This window comes from Heloderma suspectum, chromosome 3 (genome assembly GCF_057233095.1).
Source record: "Heloderma suspectum isolate Gila_16-S chromosome 3, 16-S_ref, whole genome shotgun sequence".
Taxonomy (NCBI): domain Eukaryota; kingdom Metazoa; phylum Chordata; class Lepidosauria; order Squamata; family Helodermatidae; genus Heloderma; species Heloderma suspectum.
In genome coordinates this window covers 56,518,272-56,535,314 of record NC_139460.1, presented here as the reverse complement: position 1 = coordinate 56,535,314, position 17,043 = coordinate 56,518,272, and the positions used below count along the sequence as shown (strand labels likewise).

Genomic DNA, 17,043 nt, shown 5'->3' with positions numbered 1-17,043 from the left:
CGTCCCCCTGTCTCTGCCGGGGCCAACAGTGGCAGGGAGAGAGGGACAGTTGTGTGACGGTGGGGGAAGCGTGGTGGCAGCAGTGACAGTGTGGGAAGGGAACGCCATGATGCTCCTCTTCTACATGGCGCTCCCAATTGCATGGTGGCAGCATGGTGGCATGCCGCTCCCCTCCTACGCTGTCGCCACTGTGGCACAACTGCCCTTTTTCCCTACTGGTGTTGGTCCCAGCAGAGAGAGAGGGACAGTTGCACAGTGATGCAGCAGCAATAGCATGGGAGGGGAGTGCCATGGGCCATGGCACTCCCCTCCCACCCTGCTGCCACTGTGCAAAGGCAGAAAATCTGCCAGCTGGTCCAACTCACTGTGGGCTGAGTCAGGCCAGCTGGCAGATGTTGGATTGGAGTTGGGAGGCCGAGTGGGTGAAAGGTTGCCGAGCTCCACCCCGCAAACAGCTTCCTTGACATCCCTATCTAAAAGCTGTCAGTGTTCCTCAAAATATCTGCATCCTATTTCTGAGCTCAGTGTCAGAGGCTGGCTTTCTTGCCAAATAAAATAGCGAGAAATCAAGTCAACCTCTCACCAATAGAATCTTAGACCTGGAAGCAACCTCAAAGATCATCCAGTCCAATATATGGATGTACAGATTTTGATAAATCTGTTCCATATGTGATTCATGGATTGTCAGGCATCTTTCGTTCCATCATCCTCTCATTGATGGAATTGGATTTTTTTTTTACCAGAATTTCATTCTACTTGTGCTAAAGTGCATTAATGCTAATGCACATTAGTGGTAATGTGCTAATCTGCATTAGTACTAATGCAAATAAGCACAAATCCCCCTCAAAAATTAAAAAAGTTCCACAAGAATCTGCATGACTTGGAAAAAGCCAGTCCGCTGCAGAATCCACAAGTCAGATTTATAGAAATCCAAACTGATTCGAATCCATTGTGGATTTCTCCAACATCCCTAGTCCAAGCCCCTGCCAATGCAGGAAATCTGCTGCTGCAGCTTCCGTCATAGATGGCCATCCAGCCTCTGCTTAAAAACCTCTGATGAAGGAAAGTCCACAACCTTACATGGCACGCTGGTCCACTGTCGGACTTCTCATACTGTCATGAAGTTCTTCCTAATGTTTAGTTGAAATCCTCTTTCTTGTTATTTGAACCTGTTGGTTTGGGTCCTCCTTCTGGGGCCCAACAGAAAACAAATGTATTCCATCATCTATGTGAGAGCTTGTTCGCTATTTGAAGATAGCTATCATATTGTATTTTAATTACCCCTTCTCCAGGCAAAACATACCCAAATCCTTTAAGGACTTGGTCTCCTATCTTTGTCGCCCTCCTCTGGACATAGTCGAATTTGTTACTATCCTTCTTATACTGGCCAGAACTGGACAGAGTACTCCACATGAAGTCTGACCCAGGCAGAATAAAATGGTATTGTTATTTTTTGTGATCTGGACACTATACTTCTGCTGATGAAGTTCAGCATGCTTGAACTGAATTTGCCTTTTTAGCACCACATCAGACTGATCAAAGCCCAACAAACCTATATAGCATGCCTCCAGACAAGGCTTTTATTGTGCAATCGCCCTGCCACCTTCATGGAATGTTATGGTGAGTCCAGATTATCTCATCTTCATTTTGTAATCCTCCCATGATTTCCCACTGCTTCTTTTCAATCTTTTGCCTTTTTTTTTAACCACAGAAAATCTGTTAGGGAGGGAAAGAGAGAAAGCTGTACAATTTCTTCTGATTGGTTGCACAAGGAACCATCCCTCTGGAAGCACTCATAGGCCATAAAGGGGCATCATCCACCTACAGTTTTTTCTCTGCTTCACCATCTCACTCTTTTCATTATCACTTCTTCCCTTGTCACTACAAGCACATGCTCATTGCTCTCTTGATCCTTCTCTTCTTAGTTACCGCATAGATGGTAGCTATTAGCTGCAACCACTTAGAGATCTGATTTTTGCCAGAAATAGTTCCAGAGGCCATCCAAGGGCAGGCTCCTTCTTTGAAAGGATAACAACTGCAGGTGGGATGGGGGTACAGAGATGCCTTCAAATTGCAGTGCACCACTTCAGGAGACTTCAGGAGAAATGACTAACATTTCATTTCTCCCAAGAGTGGCTCTTTTGACTTTAAACATGTTATAAAACTCTTCCAGTACAAAACTGGGGGCTGAAGATAATCTCTCACTTAAGATTCTATTCTTACTTAGCCTGTGTTTGCCCCCATCATGTAAGAGGTTTAGAATAGTTGTTAGCACAACATTTATGTGTGCATAGGAGCCATTGAAGATGAGAAATAAGGTGCACGAATAAGACACCGGAATTGAGGGTACCTGCTTTGTGATACAATGGGTGCCAATGAATCAGCACCTGGAGGTGATCTCATTAACCAAGAGGCCCATCACTGGTATACCAAATTTATGAAGGAGTGCCCATCAGGGCAAATGAGCCTGCATGAATTCAAGGCACTTCTGGGTCTGCATGGTATGAATCCACAGGCAAATCACTATGTCGATCAAGTGTTCAATACCTTTGACTTGAACAAGGTAAGCCCAGTTTTATTAATTGCATTTGCACTTAGCCACAGTAGCTCACATTTAATTCAATTCTAAAAGCAGAACTTTGCTTTGAGTGGCTCACATACCTATTCTGTGTAGTTAGTACTTTACTATGCTTAACCTGGCTGCATCTAAAAACATCTTTACTTATTGTAATTGCCTATTTCTGGGGAGTCATTTCACTTTTTTAAAAAATATTTATTTCAATGCATCTTTCGATTGACTGGGCTGGAATTCTTATACATTACACTTGTATTTATTTTTAAAGTCAGATATATATAGAAACCAAGTCTGAAAATTATATTAATTGCATTTTTTTCCTGTTAACCACCACCCCAGTTTCTGGCACTTGCTAATGCAGGATTGGATCCTCACTCATACTTAGAGTAGATGCATTGATTTCAGTGGATCTACTCTGACTAAGTCTAAACCCAACCTATAGTTTTAAAGTGCTTCAAAAATATCTAAGAATATATTCTAATTCACAATTCTAATCCACAGAAGTAGAGGGAAAAGATTGATTTATAGCCTGACTGATATATTGATTAACTGATTGCTGTTGAATTGAAGCACTGGATGAGAATTGCATGACCTGCTCAGAGCTACATTGAATATACAGAATCTTCACTCCTGCTCCATTAAAATTAATGGGAACTTCACTATTGTCCTGAAGTAGCCTTTCCCAACCTGGGGCCCTCCAAACTGAATCCCAGACAGCATGGCCAGCTGGGAGTTGTGGCCCAACTCATCTGGAGAGCACCAAGTTGGGGAACTCTGGCTAACATTGTCTAATGTCTTACGGTCTTACCCACAACACAGCAACTTTATTTGAAGACATCTTTTTTGCTGTTTTGATTCATTCCCACTGTCAAGTCAGTAGTATCTTCTATAATGGATGGGGAAGGTTTGGCCCTCCAGATGTTGTTGGACTACAAGTCCCATCAGCCCTAGCCAGCACAGCTAGCAGAAAAGGATGGTGGGAATTGCAGTCCAACAATAACTGGAGAGCAACACATTCCCCATCCCTGTTCTATCAGATAATCACATTTCAAAAATGTCGCTAAACAATGAGAAAATGTAGTGTTACTAGACAAATACATTTTAAATAAGCTTTTCACAGCCGTCTGTGGTGTGTGTGTGTTGTGCATGCACTGACTGTAAGCTTTCTTTCCACCAATAGTTATACCATGGTTTTCTCCATCTAAAAAAATATTAAAATGAAAATATGATACTCAAATACCACTGGCTTGAATTTCAAAACATTTTACCAGGATAATAATAGCACTAAACCTGCCTTCTACAGAAAGACTTGTAGAGGCCCATGCACATAATGCGTATCACACATATCAAGAAAAATTACACCGTTGTTTTATACAGCAGTCGGTTGACTTTAAGTTGCTAAAATCAGAAGTCACATCTTGCTCATCTTCCTATATAGAGATATAATAATACATAGGGCTGGATGCGCCTGATCTCGTCTGATCTTGGAAGCTGAGCAGGGTCAGCCCTGGTTAGTTGGATGGGAGATCGCCTGGGAATCAGGGTTCCTGCATTGAGCAGGGGGTTGGACTCGCTGGTCTTGCAGGCCCCTTCCAACACTATGATTCTATGATCTATGATATATAAGCAAAGTACAGAACACCCATATGCAAATACGAATAAGGCCAGATCTACACTTGTGTCATATCATTACGATCCCATCATGGTAACACTATAGGACACACAATGACATTTGTTGTGATATTTTGGATAATATGGAATAAAAAGCAGGAAAATAACACTACGATAGCAGTATATTGAATGTGTAATGTGCCCCAACAGTTATCAGTGCATTTCAATACTGCTATAAAGCAGTAGCATAGATCTAGCCTAAGAATTCACCTGCAGAACAAAGAGAAATGTAATAAATTTATGACTTGTAGCAAAACGTGACGGCAGTTAGGGATGTCAGAGAATTCTGCCACGGATCTCGGGGAGGCCGAATGCCAGCGCATTCGGCCCCCCGAAATCGGTGGCGGAACGGTCTGCCCCCCCGCCCTCCCCCGGGACAAGACTTACCTGGGGAGGATCTTCCTGGCGGCGGCGGCTCCAGCAGCGGTGCGGCGGCTGTGGCAGCTGGTCTTCCGACTTGCTGCTGCCGCTGCCATTTCCAGTTAAAAAAAAAAAGTGATAGGCTGCGTCAAGATTTACATAGCCTATCACAGCTAAGTTTAAAAAAAAAAACGTGATAGGCTACGTAAATGTTTACGTAGTCTGCTACGCTATTTACATTCCCCTTATTTTCACCGTATTAGTCTACATAAATCTTGACGTAGACTAAGACGTGCCAAAATAAGGAACACAAATGGCGGCGGCCATGGCCGCCGCCATTTGCATACGCGCGTTTTTTTGTGTTTTTTTAAAGTCAGCCGTGATAGGCTACATAAACATTTACGTAGCCTATCACGGCTGACTGAAGGACGCAAACGGCGGTGGCTACGGCCGTCGCCATTTGCGTCCCTGCTAGCCAGCGGCCGGATGTCCGGCTGCTGGCGGAGCTGGCCGGCGGCTCCGCAGAATCCCTGCGGAGCACAGCCGGCCGGCCAGGATTCCGGGGGGGGAGGAACGACGGCGCCTACCACCCCATCCAGGATTCCGCGGGGAGGGACGGAGCGCCTCCCCCCCACCATCAACATAATCCGCGAAAGGTAAGTGCCTTTCGTACATCCCTAATGGCAGTTTTGCTGTCATATACAAACAAGTGGTGTCTGAAACAAAATGTTGCCGCATGTAGTGCTGTTGTCCAGGATTCCAACCACTACATTCTGTTATCTCTCCCCCTTCCTTGGTTTACTGTTGTTTCCACTAACAGTCAGCCAGCATTCCATAATCACTGATCATGATCAGTTCTCATTAGGCTATGTTGGGGACACCTAGGTTTTTTCCTTTAAAAAAATTGTACTTTTGCAAACCTAGGAGTTTCCCCAGGCCTGATGAGACTTCCCCCCTTGTGCATGCATGATGCCATTTTGTCTAAATAGGCAATGGCACTCACACAACCAGAATACTGAAAATAGAGGGAATGATATTCTGAAGTACAAATGCAACTAAGAATAATTAAGGGTGCAACTCTATGCATGTTTAGGCAGAAAGAAGTACATGCTGGGAATTCCCAGATCCTGAACACTTGAACACAAGAAACTATTCAAGGCTATGAAACCAAAATGACTAACTAATGTAAGAGTTTTATTTAACATGGAAACCTGTAGTGCCCATGGCTTCCTAATTCCTTCTGAATCACACACGGCATTCAAGCTTATGGTACACTTACACCTTTTAAAATGGTTTAGAAGATTTCAAAGTGATTCATCGCTGCGGCTGCTTCAGTTTGGGGTAATCCACTTATCAATGTGCACCAGTACCTTAAGGATGTTTGAAGTAGTATTTCAGCTCAATCACGATTTGAAGAAGGGCCAATTATTTCTCCCTCCAAATAAATTCCAAACAGAAATGCAAGGGAAATTATAGATTAAAAAAATCAAACAAAGTATAAGGAAAAAAAATACAAGCTAGAGAGCAACCAAGTGCCAATTTAGTTACCATTTAATACAGACATACTCCTACTGACTGCGGTAGTACAATATTAATGTAAGTGACCATAGAATCATAATCATTCCCCTTGTTTTAGAAGCTAGGGTTTTTGTTACATTGCTCCCAAAGAGGGACGCATGCATCTAGAGCATTAAATAGAGAAAGCTAATGGCAAAGAGCATGTTCAGGAAGCTGGGAAGTCCTTAGTTCAAATTTCAGCTCAGACAGGAACTCAGTTGACAGGCCTAGGTGGACCACTAATTCTCAGCCCCCAGTTCCACAACCTGTAACATGGCAGTACTGGCTTGTTTTAAACTAGGGGTGCAGAATCTCTTTCAGCCCAAGGGCCAAATTACATTTGAAGGAGTTCTCGAGGCTGCATTCCAGCAGTGGGTGGGGCAAAAGGGGCAAGGCAAAAGACAAAAAGTGGGTGGAGAAGAATGTATGAATGGCGAAAGGGGCAGGGACAAAAATACCAGCATCTTTGAGCTTAAAGCTCTTACTGCCAGTAAATAAATTATATGGCAGGCATTTCAACCTTTTAGAATGGGAGGAAAAACTGCACAAAACCTGGGAAACCATGAACTATTGATGGTTGGGAGAAAGGGGGCATGGCCTTCGGGGGACCCCTAGAGGCTAGATTGGGACCCCCAGGGGGCTGAGTTCCCCCCCCCCGGCCTGAGAGTCTACACCCCTGCTTCACATGATTGTTGTAAAGAATGCTGAGATAATTTATGGCAGGGGCATCGGACATCTTTCAGCCTCATGACCAAATTGAGTTTGGGGGAAGCTCTCTGGTGTCACATTTCAGTGGTGGGTGGGACTGAAGAAGAAAGCAGGCAGGCCAAAGGCAAAAGCAGGCAGGGCCAAAATAAATTAACAAACACCTAAGTGTATTTTAACTCAAAGCTCGTACTGCCAGTAACTAAGACTTAGGACGAGAGGCATTTCAACCTTTTAGGATGGGAAAAAAATGTGCAAAAGGCAAGAAACCACCAAATGTTCAGTGGTTGGGGGAAAGGGTGGGGCCAAGGGAGGGCTGTGGCCAGGCTACACGTGATGTTAAATGTGCCTTTGCATTTAACATGCAGGTATTTTAAAATGCTAATTTTAAAAAATGCTACTTTCAGCTGATAATTAAGAGGATCAGAGCAAGCACCCGGGAGGGTTTTGCTGAGGAAAATCGCTGCACTCTTTGGAATTCCAGTAGTAGGAACAAGGAACTCCCCCGCCCCAAGCAACAATAAGCTTCAGGAAAGGGATTTTCCTCAGGACATCAGCAGGGGAAGAAAAGAGAGGAATGTCTAATAATTATTCCCCCCCCCACCAGCTGATGCAAGTTGCATATTTAAAATCCTGCTTGCTAAATGCAAAGATATATTTATTGTCATGTGCAGTTTGGCCCTCAGTGTGACAGAAGCATGCTTGCTTTCTCAGGCTTCTGTTCTCTATTTCTGAGAATGGACTACCAATGTCCTTGGTAATTAACCAAAGGATGTACTGGGCTCCTCAACGAATTCCCCCACAGCTACGTTTACCTCGGTAGTCTGCATGTTGTATTTTTTTCATACATTTGTCTACCTAAGTCCTTTTCTCATACTTCCTTTTGTTTAAGGAAACAAACAAAATGTTTGTCTGAATGTAGATTCTTCAGTCGTGTTCCTTTAGTTCCGCATAGGTCTTCTGCTGCTTGGTGTTACCCTGTCTAGGGTGTTGAGTTGAGATCCTTGGGAATTAGGGATGGACAGATCAGCCTTTTTTGATACGTGTCATTTTTGCATGTGTTCATTTAGAAGTCTGTTCACTTCTGTCCCGTTTCTGCAATGATCTGTGTTTTTACAGGTATATATCTGCATTTAAATATATGTCAAAATATGTATTTTTGAATGTATTTTCTTTCAAAATATGCAATCCAATACATGTCTACTAAGAACTAAATCCCACTGAGTTCAATGGGACGTACTCCCAGGTAAATGTGTATAGGATTGTAGCTTAAATGTATTTTCCCTCAAATATGCATTTTTAAATTATGTTGATGCATATTTTGAGCTGAGAATTGCATTGCACAATTCAGAGAAGGATAATGATCTTACAGTCCGCATATTAGGTTAGGTGTGCTTCCAGATGGAGGGATCCCAATGCTACCCCTCAAAAGGTATTGATTGGTATGCAGCTATTGTGTCTTTTCCTCCTTAACAGATTTTTTTGTAGAGCAAAAAAAAAGATGGAAGAATCAGTGGGAAAACACAGGAGGGTTCAAATAGAAGGTGACATTGTCTGGACACACACCCCATAAAATTCTGTGAATGAGGAAGGGCAACTGTCTGCATGATAAAAACCTCATCTGGAATCACCCCGGGAGGTACAGATCAGGAAATGAATTTGGAACGCCCCATGTTAACCACTGAAATGGGATGTATATAGATTTATTTGTGAGAAGTGCTCTGAGCATGTTGCAAAACAGCTTCAGGTTTCCCAAGCCTGTTTTGGACTTCAATTTCCATCATCCCCTCCAGCATGGCCAATGATTAGAAATGCTGAGATGTGTAGAGGGTCTGGAAAGTACCAGGTTGGGAAAGTTTCAGCAATATAAATACTAAACATTATTGGTAAACCTATTATTTCAGAGAACTCACCCCACTCCTAGCCCCCTCAAATATGGGAATAGGCGGTGGAGATTGGATTGAACTTGAAATGCTTAATTCAGTCCAAACATGTGAACCAACTTTCATTCCAATGCCTCAGTCTTAAAGGAAGACATTACATTTTTCCTGTCCCCAATAAAAATAGGTGTTGGGGTCTTGCAGAAGTTCAAATTTGAAACGCAAGATGTTGTTCTGAACATGCCCACCATATTTTCTTCCAATATCTCAATCTTCAAGGGAGATATTGCATCTTATTGCATTTTGAATTTTTCTCCCTGCATGAAAAATGGGTCAACCTATAGTCAACCTAGCATTTGAATTTGATATATAGAATTGTGTTCTGAACTTGTGCACCAAATGCATTCTAATATGTCAAAAAGAATTATTACATCATGCACAAAGAAAATTACAAAGAAATGGAATGCTGAACAATTCCATTAAACTAAAGGCCTTGTTTTGCTTGACTAATTATGCTCTTTAGTTCCAGGAATTCTTATGCTTATGTACCTAAGTCTGTTTGTTTGTTTATTTATTTGTTATTTAAAATATTTTAGGCTACTTTTTAGGGTACAGAACCTTCTCAAAACATCTAACAAAATAAAAACAATACACCATATATGGTAGGCAGTGGTATAGTAGCAAACTTTTAAGCATTAACATAAAACCTGGCAAGCATAATCTAGGACTCGGTCATGTAAAAAGCGTGTTAAATTCAGCTAGTCCAACCCTGTTTTGTATCATGAGAACATGGAAATGTAAAAGCCCTATTCAGGGGCTCCTTGCCATACTCTTCTCAATAATTTTTAAAAAATGGTCCATGAAAAAAAGCCAAAATCCATAGTAGGACAACACCTTTATTAGGACCAGCCAAAATACCACAAAAAAGAGTGCAGCATCTTTGTTGGTTCTGTTATTGTACTTCAAGTAAGTACTTCTGTTGAGGGGAGCTTGCAGTGCCAGCTCCAGGTTTCTGAAGGCCTGGGCAAGACAACCTCAACGGGGCCCCTCCCTAGAGCATCCACCTTTTCACTGCCGTTGTCACCAGCTGCTGTTGTTCATCCTCTTTTTCACCATTGCTACCACTTGTTTGCTTGACAGGCAGACAGCCAGTGAGTAAGTAGGTACCTCCTTCTCACTGCTGCTTCTACTCACGACGACTGTCGTTTCGGCCAGAGTGAAAGAAGGTGAACAAGAGAACTGAAATGGTGAAGAGGAGGAGCAACTCCACAGGGCCCTTGTCAGTGGCCCTGACAGAGGTGTGGGTCCTCGGCAGATGCATGACCATGCCTAACCTTGCCAGCCTGCTTTACACATATAGCCACCTTGAATGATTTTGAACCCAGAGCAATCAGGGTTCTAAACCACAGGAGGGGACTACACACGTAGAACAGACATACTATACAGTAGGGATGGCGGACAATTCCGCCATGGATTTCAGTGAGGCCGAATGCACCCCCCCCCCGCAGGTTCCCCCCGGGACGAAGCTTACCTGGGGTGGATGTTTCGGACGGCGGCGGCTCCGGTGGTGGCTTCAGCGGCGGCGGCTGGTCTTTCGACCAGCTGCCGCAGCTGCCATTTCCATTCTGGTCTTTGCCGTGATAGGCTATGTAAGTATTTACATAGCCTATTACGGCAAGCCAAGCAAAACAAAAAACAAAAAATGGCGTACACAAATGGCCGCCATTTGCATTCCCTATTTTTCGCCGTTTTATCCTACGTAAATATTTACATAGGCAATTACGGAGGGAAAAAAAGGGAAACGCAAATAGCGTAGTGGGCGCTATTTTTTTTTCTTTTTTTTTTGCCGTTTTATCCTACATAAATATTTACGTAGGCTTTTACAGCGAATAAGAAAAGAAATGCAAATAGCACCCACTACGCTATTTGCGGTTCCCTTTTTTTCACTGTAATTGCCTACGTAAATATTTACGTAGGATAAAATGGCGAAAAATAGGGAATGCAAATGGTGGCCGCCGTAGCCGCTGCCATTTGCGTATGCCATTTTGTGTTTTTTTTTGTTTTGGGCATGCTGTGATAGGCTACGTAAATACTTACGTAGCCTATCACAGCAGCCTGGAAGGACACAAATGGCGGCCGCTACAGCGGCCACCATTTGCGTCCACAGCAGCCCGTCCGCGGCTGGACATCCGGCTGTGGATGGCCCTGGCCGGCTGCTCCGCAGAGCCGCCGCAGAGCAGATCCGGCCGGGCAGGATTCTGGGGGGGAGGACCAGATCGCCTCCCCCCCATTGAGGATTCCGGGGGGAGGGACGGAGCGCCTCCCCCCCCCAGCAGATGCCCCAACCGGAACCAGGTAAGGGATTCATACATCCCTACTCTACAGACATCATTCCCAACATGTGGGCAGTAGGGGAATGAAGCTGGCAGAGATGCAGCTGCAAGAACAAGGCCAGAGGGCACAGGCTCACTCTTGCCCCTTATGTGATTGTTAACCGTTTGAGGGAGAGCGCATGAATAGGCTACCCAAGTAGTTGATTTGCTAACAGAGCAAGTAAGATTGGGATTTAGTATTGATACTAAATCAGCCTGCCTGATCACTGAGATCGTCAGATGAAGCACTGCTGGTGGTTCCCCTATACCTCAGTTGGAGTCCACCTGGAGTAGAGCCTTCAGTGTGGTAGTTCCCTCTCTGTGGAACTCCCTGCCTCTGGATGTCAGGCTGGCACCAACACTGTTTTGTTTCTGGCGCCTGCTGAAGGCATTTGTATTTCAATAAGCCTTCCCCAATAGACCAGCCATGATTTCTATTGGTATTCTGTTCCTAAAACCCCCTTTTAATATTGTGTTTTATTCCTTTTATCTTTTATTGTTCACTGCTCCGGAATCTATTCAGATGTGCGGTGGTATATAAATGTTGTAAATCAAAATATATATAAATAAAATGTTATTCCTCATGTAATTTTAGTTTCCTAAAACATGAACAAGTTCTTGTAAAATCATCTATGGTGTGATTTTTATTTTTATTATTTTTGCCATCCAATTTGAAAATGCAGATCAATTGTAAATGAAATGAAAATGCACTGGGAAAGTGGGGAAAATGACAAAATGAGTATTATATTAAAAGAGATTAATAACAAACATGAATGATTTTTAATTTCAACCTATTGTAAAAGGATAATAATAATAAATTAGGGTCAATTGTGTGCATGTGGTCATTGGACAGGCTCGAATAATATTAATCAGATTTGAAAAGCAGCAAATGTAGGAAGAATTGTAATGTATTCTGCAGGCACCGTGATTAGATTGAATGCTTAATGGAAGGATGGGGATGAAAAAACTTGTGGATGACAAGATGAAGTTGTGAAGGAATATTAATTTTGTACTTGGGAATATGATTATATTCCCAACTATATTTAGATAGTTTAGATAACACCTTTATTAGCACAAACTGCAAGTCAAACTTTTCCTCAGACTAAATGTAAACAAAGAAGGGGGTATAGAAAAAGAGGAAAAGATGTGAAACCTGAAAGCTAGCTTGTAATTTTCCGTTGGCCCATGAAGGTATTTTCCTACTGGTATTGTTTGGATTCAAAATAATGGATCAACGTTGCTGCTGCATATTGTTGTTTTCACATCACGAGTCTAGTATCTACCCAAGTTATTGGGCTGATTAGAAATGCAATAAATAAATAATTAATAAATACAATCAAACTGGATATTGAGAAGTTCCAGCAAAGTCCCACCCCACCCCCTTAGCTTACATCTCTCACTCTAGAGAGTTGTTCTTTATACCACAGTGATAGCTAATCACTCTCATTGTAAAGTCTGGGGCTACAATAAGGTCCTCTACGTTTAAAATGTCCTACTGATTTGTGTCAATCAAAGTCAGCTCCAGGGTATTAGAGAAGAAACATTGCATTCCAAAAGTCCCAAATTCAGTCCCTGGCATCTCCATTTAAAAGGACTAGATGATGGGAAGGAGCTCTGCCGGAGACCTGGAAGAGCTTCTGTCAGACTACACAGTAACAGCCAAGTGTAGATGAAAATTAGTCTGACCCATATAAGTCAGCAGACCTGGCACAAGCTCTCTCACCACTTGAGGTGGGAAAGAACCCACTCTGCTGCCACCCCTGCAACTGCATCGGGCCCTTTCCACCACTGCCACTGCCACATCATGCCCCCCTTCCCCTTACCTTTGCTGCCACAGCAGGAGAGCGGCTGGCAGGGCTCTCCAGAGCACCTGCTGGAGATGGTGTGGCAGCAGCAGCAGTGGATCCTCATGGTGGTGGAGGTAAGTCACCGTTCCTCTGTTTCTCCCACTCTGCTGCCTGATGCGGGCATCTTACCCTGCTTCGTTGGAGCACCTACCCTGTAAGGCAGTTTCTTGTGTCCCTAAGTTAAATCTTCAGAATAGAATTCTCAATTTCATATCAATGAACTATTCTGCTGTTACCAGTTCCTTATTAGGGATGGCGGAGAATTTCTCCACGAATCTTCGGGAGGCTGAGCGCCGAGGCATTCAGCCCCCCGAAAGTGTTGGGGAAATTCTCCGCCGGCCCCCCGCCCCCCCCCGGGATGGGACTTACCGTGGCCGAATGCCCCTCTCGGCGGCGGGTCCCGGTGGCGGTTCGGTGGCGGTTCGTCGGGGGTGGGGGCGGTGGCCAGTCTCCCGACCGGCTGCCGCCGCCACCATTACAAAATAAAAAAGTAAAAAACAACAACAACACACACACCCGTGATAGGCTACATGACGATTTACGTTGCCTATCACGGCTAGATTTCCAAAGTCAGCCGTGATAGGCTACGTAAATCGTCACGTAGCCTATCACGGGTGACTTGGGGGGGGAAGTGCGTACGCAAATGGCGGCGGCCCATGGGCGCCGCCATTTGCGTTCCTTATTTTGGCACGTCTAGTCTACGTAAAGATTTATGTAGACTACGGCGAAAATAAGGGCAACGCAAATAGCGTTCCCTTATTTTCGCTGTAGTCTACATAAATCTTTACGTAGACTAGACGTGCCAAAATAAGGAATGCAAATGGCGGCGCCCATGGGCCGCCGCCATTTGCATACGCGCTTTTTTTTTTTTCAAAAGTCACCCGTGATAGGCTACATGACGATTAACGTAGCCTATCACGGCTGACTTTGGAAATCTAGCCGTGATAGGCTACGTTAATCGTTACGTAGCCTATCACGGGGTTTTGTGTTTTTTTTCACTTTTTCTTTCGCGGCCGGGGAGACGGGGCGCTTCTCCCCGGCCTGAATTTCGGCCGGGCGAGGCGGGGCACCTCCCCCCCCTCGCCTGAACTTCGGGGGGAGAAGCGAAGCGCCTCCCCCCCACCGCGAAGCAAGCTGCGGGACAAGGTAAGTCCCTTTCGTGCATCCCTACTTATATACTGACATAGAACAGATATAGATTTTTTCCAAATAATAGCCATGGCAGAGTGATAATAGCATAAAATATCCATATAGCACTTTTTCTCAGAAGTAAATCTCACTTTGTTCAATGGGACTTTGGATCTTCCCACCCTCCCAGTAGAGTTGTTCTGCCAATAAGTAAGTCTTCAGAGTAAGTTTTTATATGCATTTTACCTCAGTAATCCTTACAACAGCCCTGTAATGCATTTTACCTCCGTAATCATTTTTTCTATCATTTTACCTCAGTAATGCATTTTACCTCAGTAATGGTTTACAACAGCCCCATTATCTTTGCTATACCATGGTGTAGGAAAGGAACCGAAGAGAGAATAGCGACTATTCAAAGGTCAGCCAGCAAGGTCATGTCTGAAGTGGGATTTGAGCAGGAGACTTCCTATTTTATCACCAACACATTTTTTCATCAACAATTAAGGTGCATAACTCTCAGCACACAGTTAAGGTGCATAATTATTTGTTGACACTGAGTACTCTCCTGGAAGGGAGCAAAGAAAGGAAAACTGTCAGATCACTGCATGGATGGAAAGGAAACTGAAGTACACAATAGAAGTTAATTTGGAAACTGTTAAGCTGCAATATCTGTTAAAGTGCAGCCAGAGAAACCAGGGACCCACCTACACGAGCTTTTTACTCCAGGGTGGCTGCGAGTCAAGGTCCCTCAGGACAGATGATGTAGTCGCCACTTCGCAGCCATCCACGGTTTTCTCCTGGAACATGCAGATTTCCAAGGAGGCGTTTTGCTGAGACGTTTTTCGTTTGCTGCGGGTTTCCCGCAGCCGTCTGTCCCTTCCCCAAACCGACTTTGCATTTTGCAGTGGGCATGTTGTAGGTGTGCATAGTGCTTGCGTCACTCTGTGACGTCCCTTTACTTCCCACGTCCCTTCGCAGCTGCGCAGTTACAGAGGCACAGAGAGGCTTTTCATTTATTTAATTACACCTTTGCACATTTTTGCAGCTTCGTATCTTTGCAATGGTTGTTTTGGACTCAGTGCCCAAGGGCCGGGGGGTCTTGCGGGAGGACCAGCTTTGCTCCGGCCACTATTTCGGCATGATGGGTAGGAACGTACCACTCATGCTTGTGAGTGCGAACCATCATGACAGTCTCAGTCTAGGGAACTGACAAACAGATGGTGTGGAAATGAAGGAGCACAGAACACCTACTTTTTACCTAATGAGGCATGGAAAGACACAACAGAACCCCTAAAATATAAAACAGCCACTGAGGTGTCACACCCTCACGCTCACAGGACTACACAGCTGCGCATTAAAGTATAATGGCAAAAAAAAAAAAATGGCACGGCGGAGTCTTTTAGGGAGGCCCGCAGTAAATCGCGAGTGTATCCCAGCAGAAGTTAATTTGAAGCTGAAATGCTGCACAGTCGCAACAGCATGAAGGATGAAAGCAGTGCCATGTAGACAGAGCCCAGAAATCCATCTTTAGGACACTTTGGGGGTAACAATGCTTTTCCCGATCATTTCAGTTAGCTTTCTGCTGCTTTGCGGTAATTATTTAAAGCCGCTCTGGGGCAATTTCTGCTCGAATTACCTGCTGATTACAATTAGTGGTGCTTAATACAATATTAAATGCCGTGTATGGCTCACAAACAGTGACAGCAACACCCAGCAACCTTCTGTGCTCCCCCCCACCCCGCACCCCAATATGGCTCACTTCAGACGTATCAACAGTATTAGGCAATAATAGAAGGCACACTGAAATCAATTTGCACTGAGGAAAATTACAAACGCGCAGCTCCAATGCTAAACTAATTTGCATTTAGTGTTTTGCTCAGTTAAGTCTGTTATTAGAACAAACATTTCTTCATGGAAGCATTTTGAGTGAGGATCTTTCCTGTTTGTAATATTCAGAAGTAGTGATGGTGAGTCTGCTTGTACTGCATGCATGTACGTTAATTACACCTGTTGCAGATACTGTTGGTTCTTCTACTGCATGTCAGGAAAGCTAGTGTTTCTATTTAACACATAGGACTTCACCAGTCCAACTTCAAAGGCTTATTGCATTGTTGTATTCAATTTACAGCACCTCAAGGTGCCAGATTTCATCTGAGTGGTAATTGCTCTGAGAACCTCCTACCCTTCTAGAGCAGGGGTGACTTTCAGTAGTAAGAAAGGCTGGCTCGTTGCTTTTCTTCTCTTGAAATAAAGCAAAACAAGGGTACTAATCTAGCGGGCATGCCTTGACTGCTGAAGGCCCAACATTTAATTTTATGACATACCTTTTATTTTGCATCCATTGTATTAGGTTTTTATTGTTAGCTAACTGTGTTGGGCAACAGAATTGGAAAGGTAGTATAGAAAATTGTAAAATAAAATAAAAATGACCGTGGCTTCTCTCCACCCTTGGCTCACTTTTCCCTTTTACACACTCTCTGGTTGGGCTGTGAGGCCACTAAAAGACTGAAATTCAGTAGAGTAAGGGCCAATCTACACTAATGGGATTATTTTTGCTTCCAATGAGGTTTCACCACCCATCTTTCACACTACGCAGTACCCGCCTCGAATTGGAACCAGAATTTCCCACTTCTGTGCTACCGCTTTCAATACCCTAATATCCCAGTATTTTCCCTTAATGTGCTCTGATTTTCCACGTTAATTACCATATCTGGTCGTAGTCCCCACCCATGCCTGTCCATATACGGTGGTGTTTGTTTTTCCCTCCTATCCAATCACAGCTCTCGACAGCCCCATGTTGTCTTCTGCCTACTGATTGCACAGCTTCCTCAGCACTCAACATTTCCTCAGCAAGAAGCAAAGGTCTGGATGTGCGCGTGCTTGTCTGATCTCGGAAGCTCAGCAGGGTCAGGCCCAGTCAGTACTTAAATGGGACACTGCCTGGGAAT

At 44.0% G+C, this 17,043-nt stretch overlaps 1 protein-coding gene across 2 annotated transcripts in view; it reads left to right on the top strand.

Moving 5' to 3' along the window:
* The window catches only part of GUCA1C (guanylate cyclase activator 1C), a 68,563-nt gene that overhangs the window by 26,532 nt on the left and 24,988 nt on the right, over positions 1–17,043 (top strand). The window contains exon 1 of one of the 2 annotated variants that reach the window (XM_084841688.1): positions 2,366–2,563. The exons of the other annotated variant lie outside the window; for it this stretch is intronic. Within the exon in view, the coding sequence (XP_084697814.1) occupies positions 2,366–2,563 (198 nt within the window). Of the gene's footprint in view, positions 1–2,365; positions 2,564–17,043 lie in introns of those variants that run through there. 2 annotated transcript variants of the gene reach the window in all.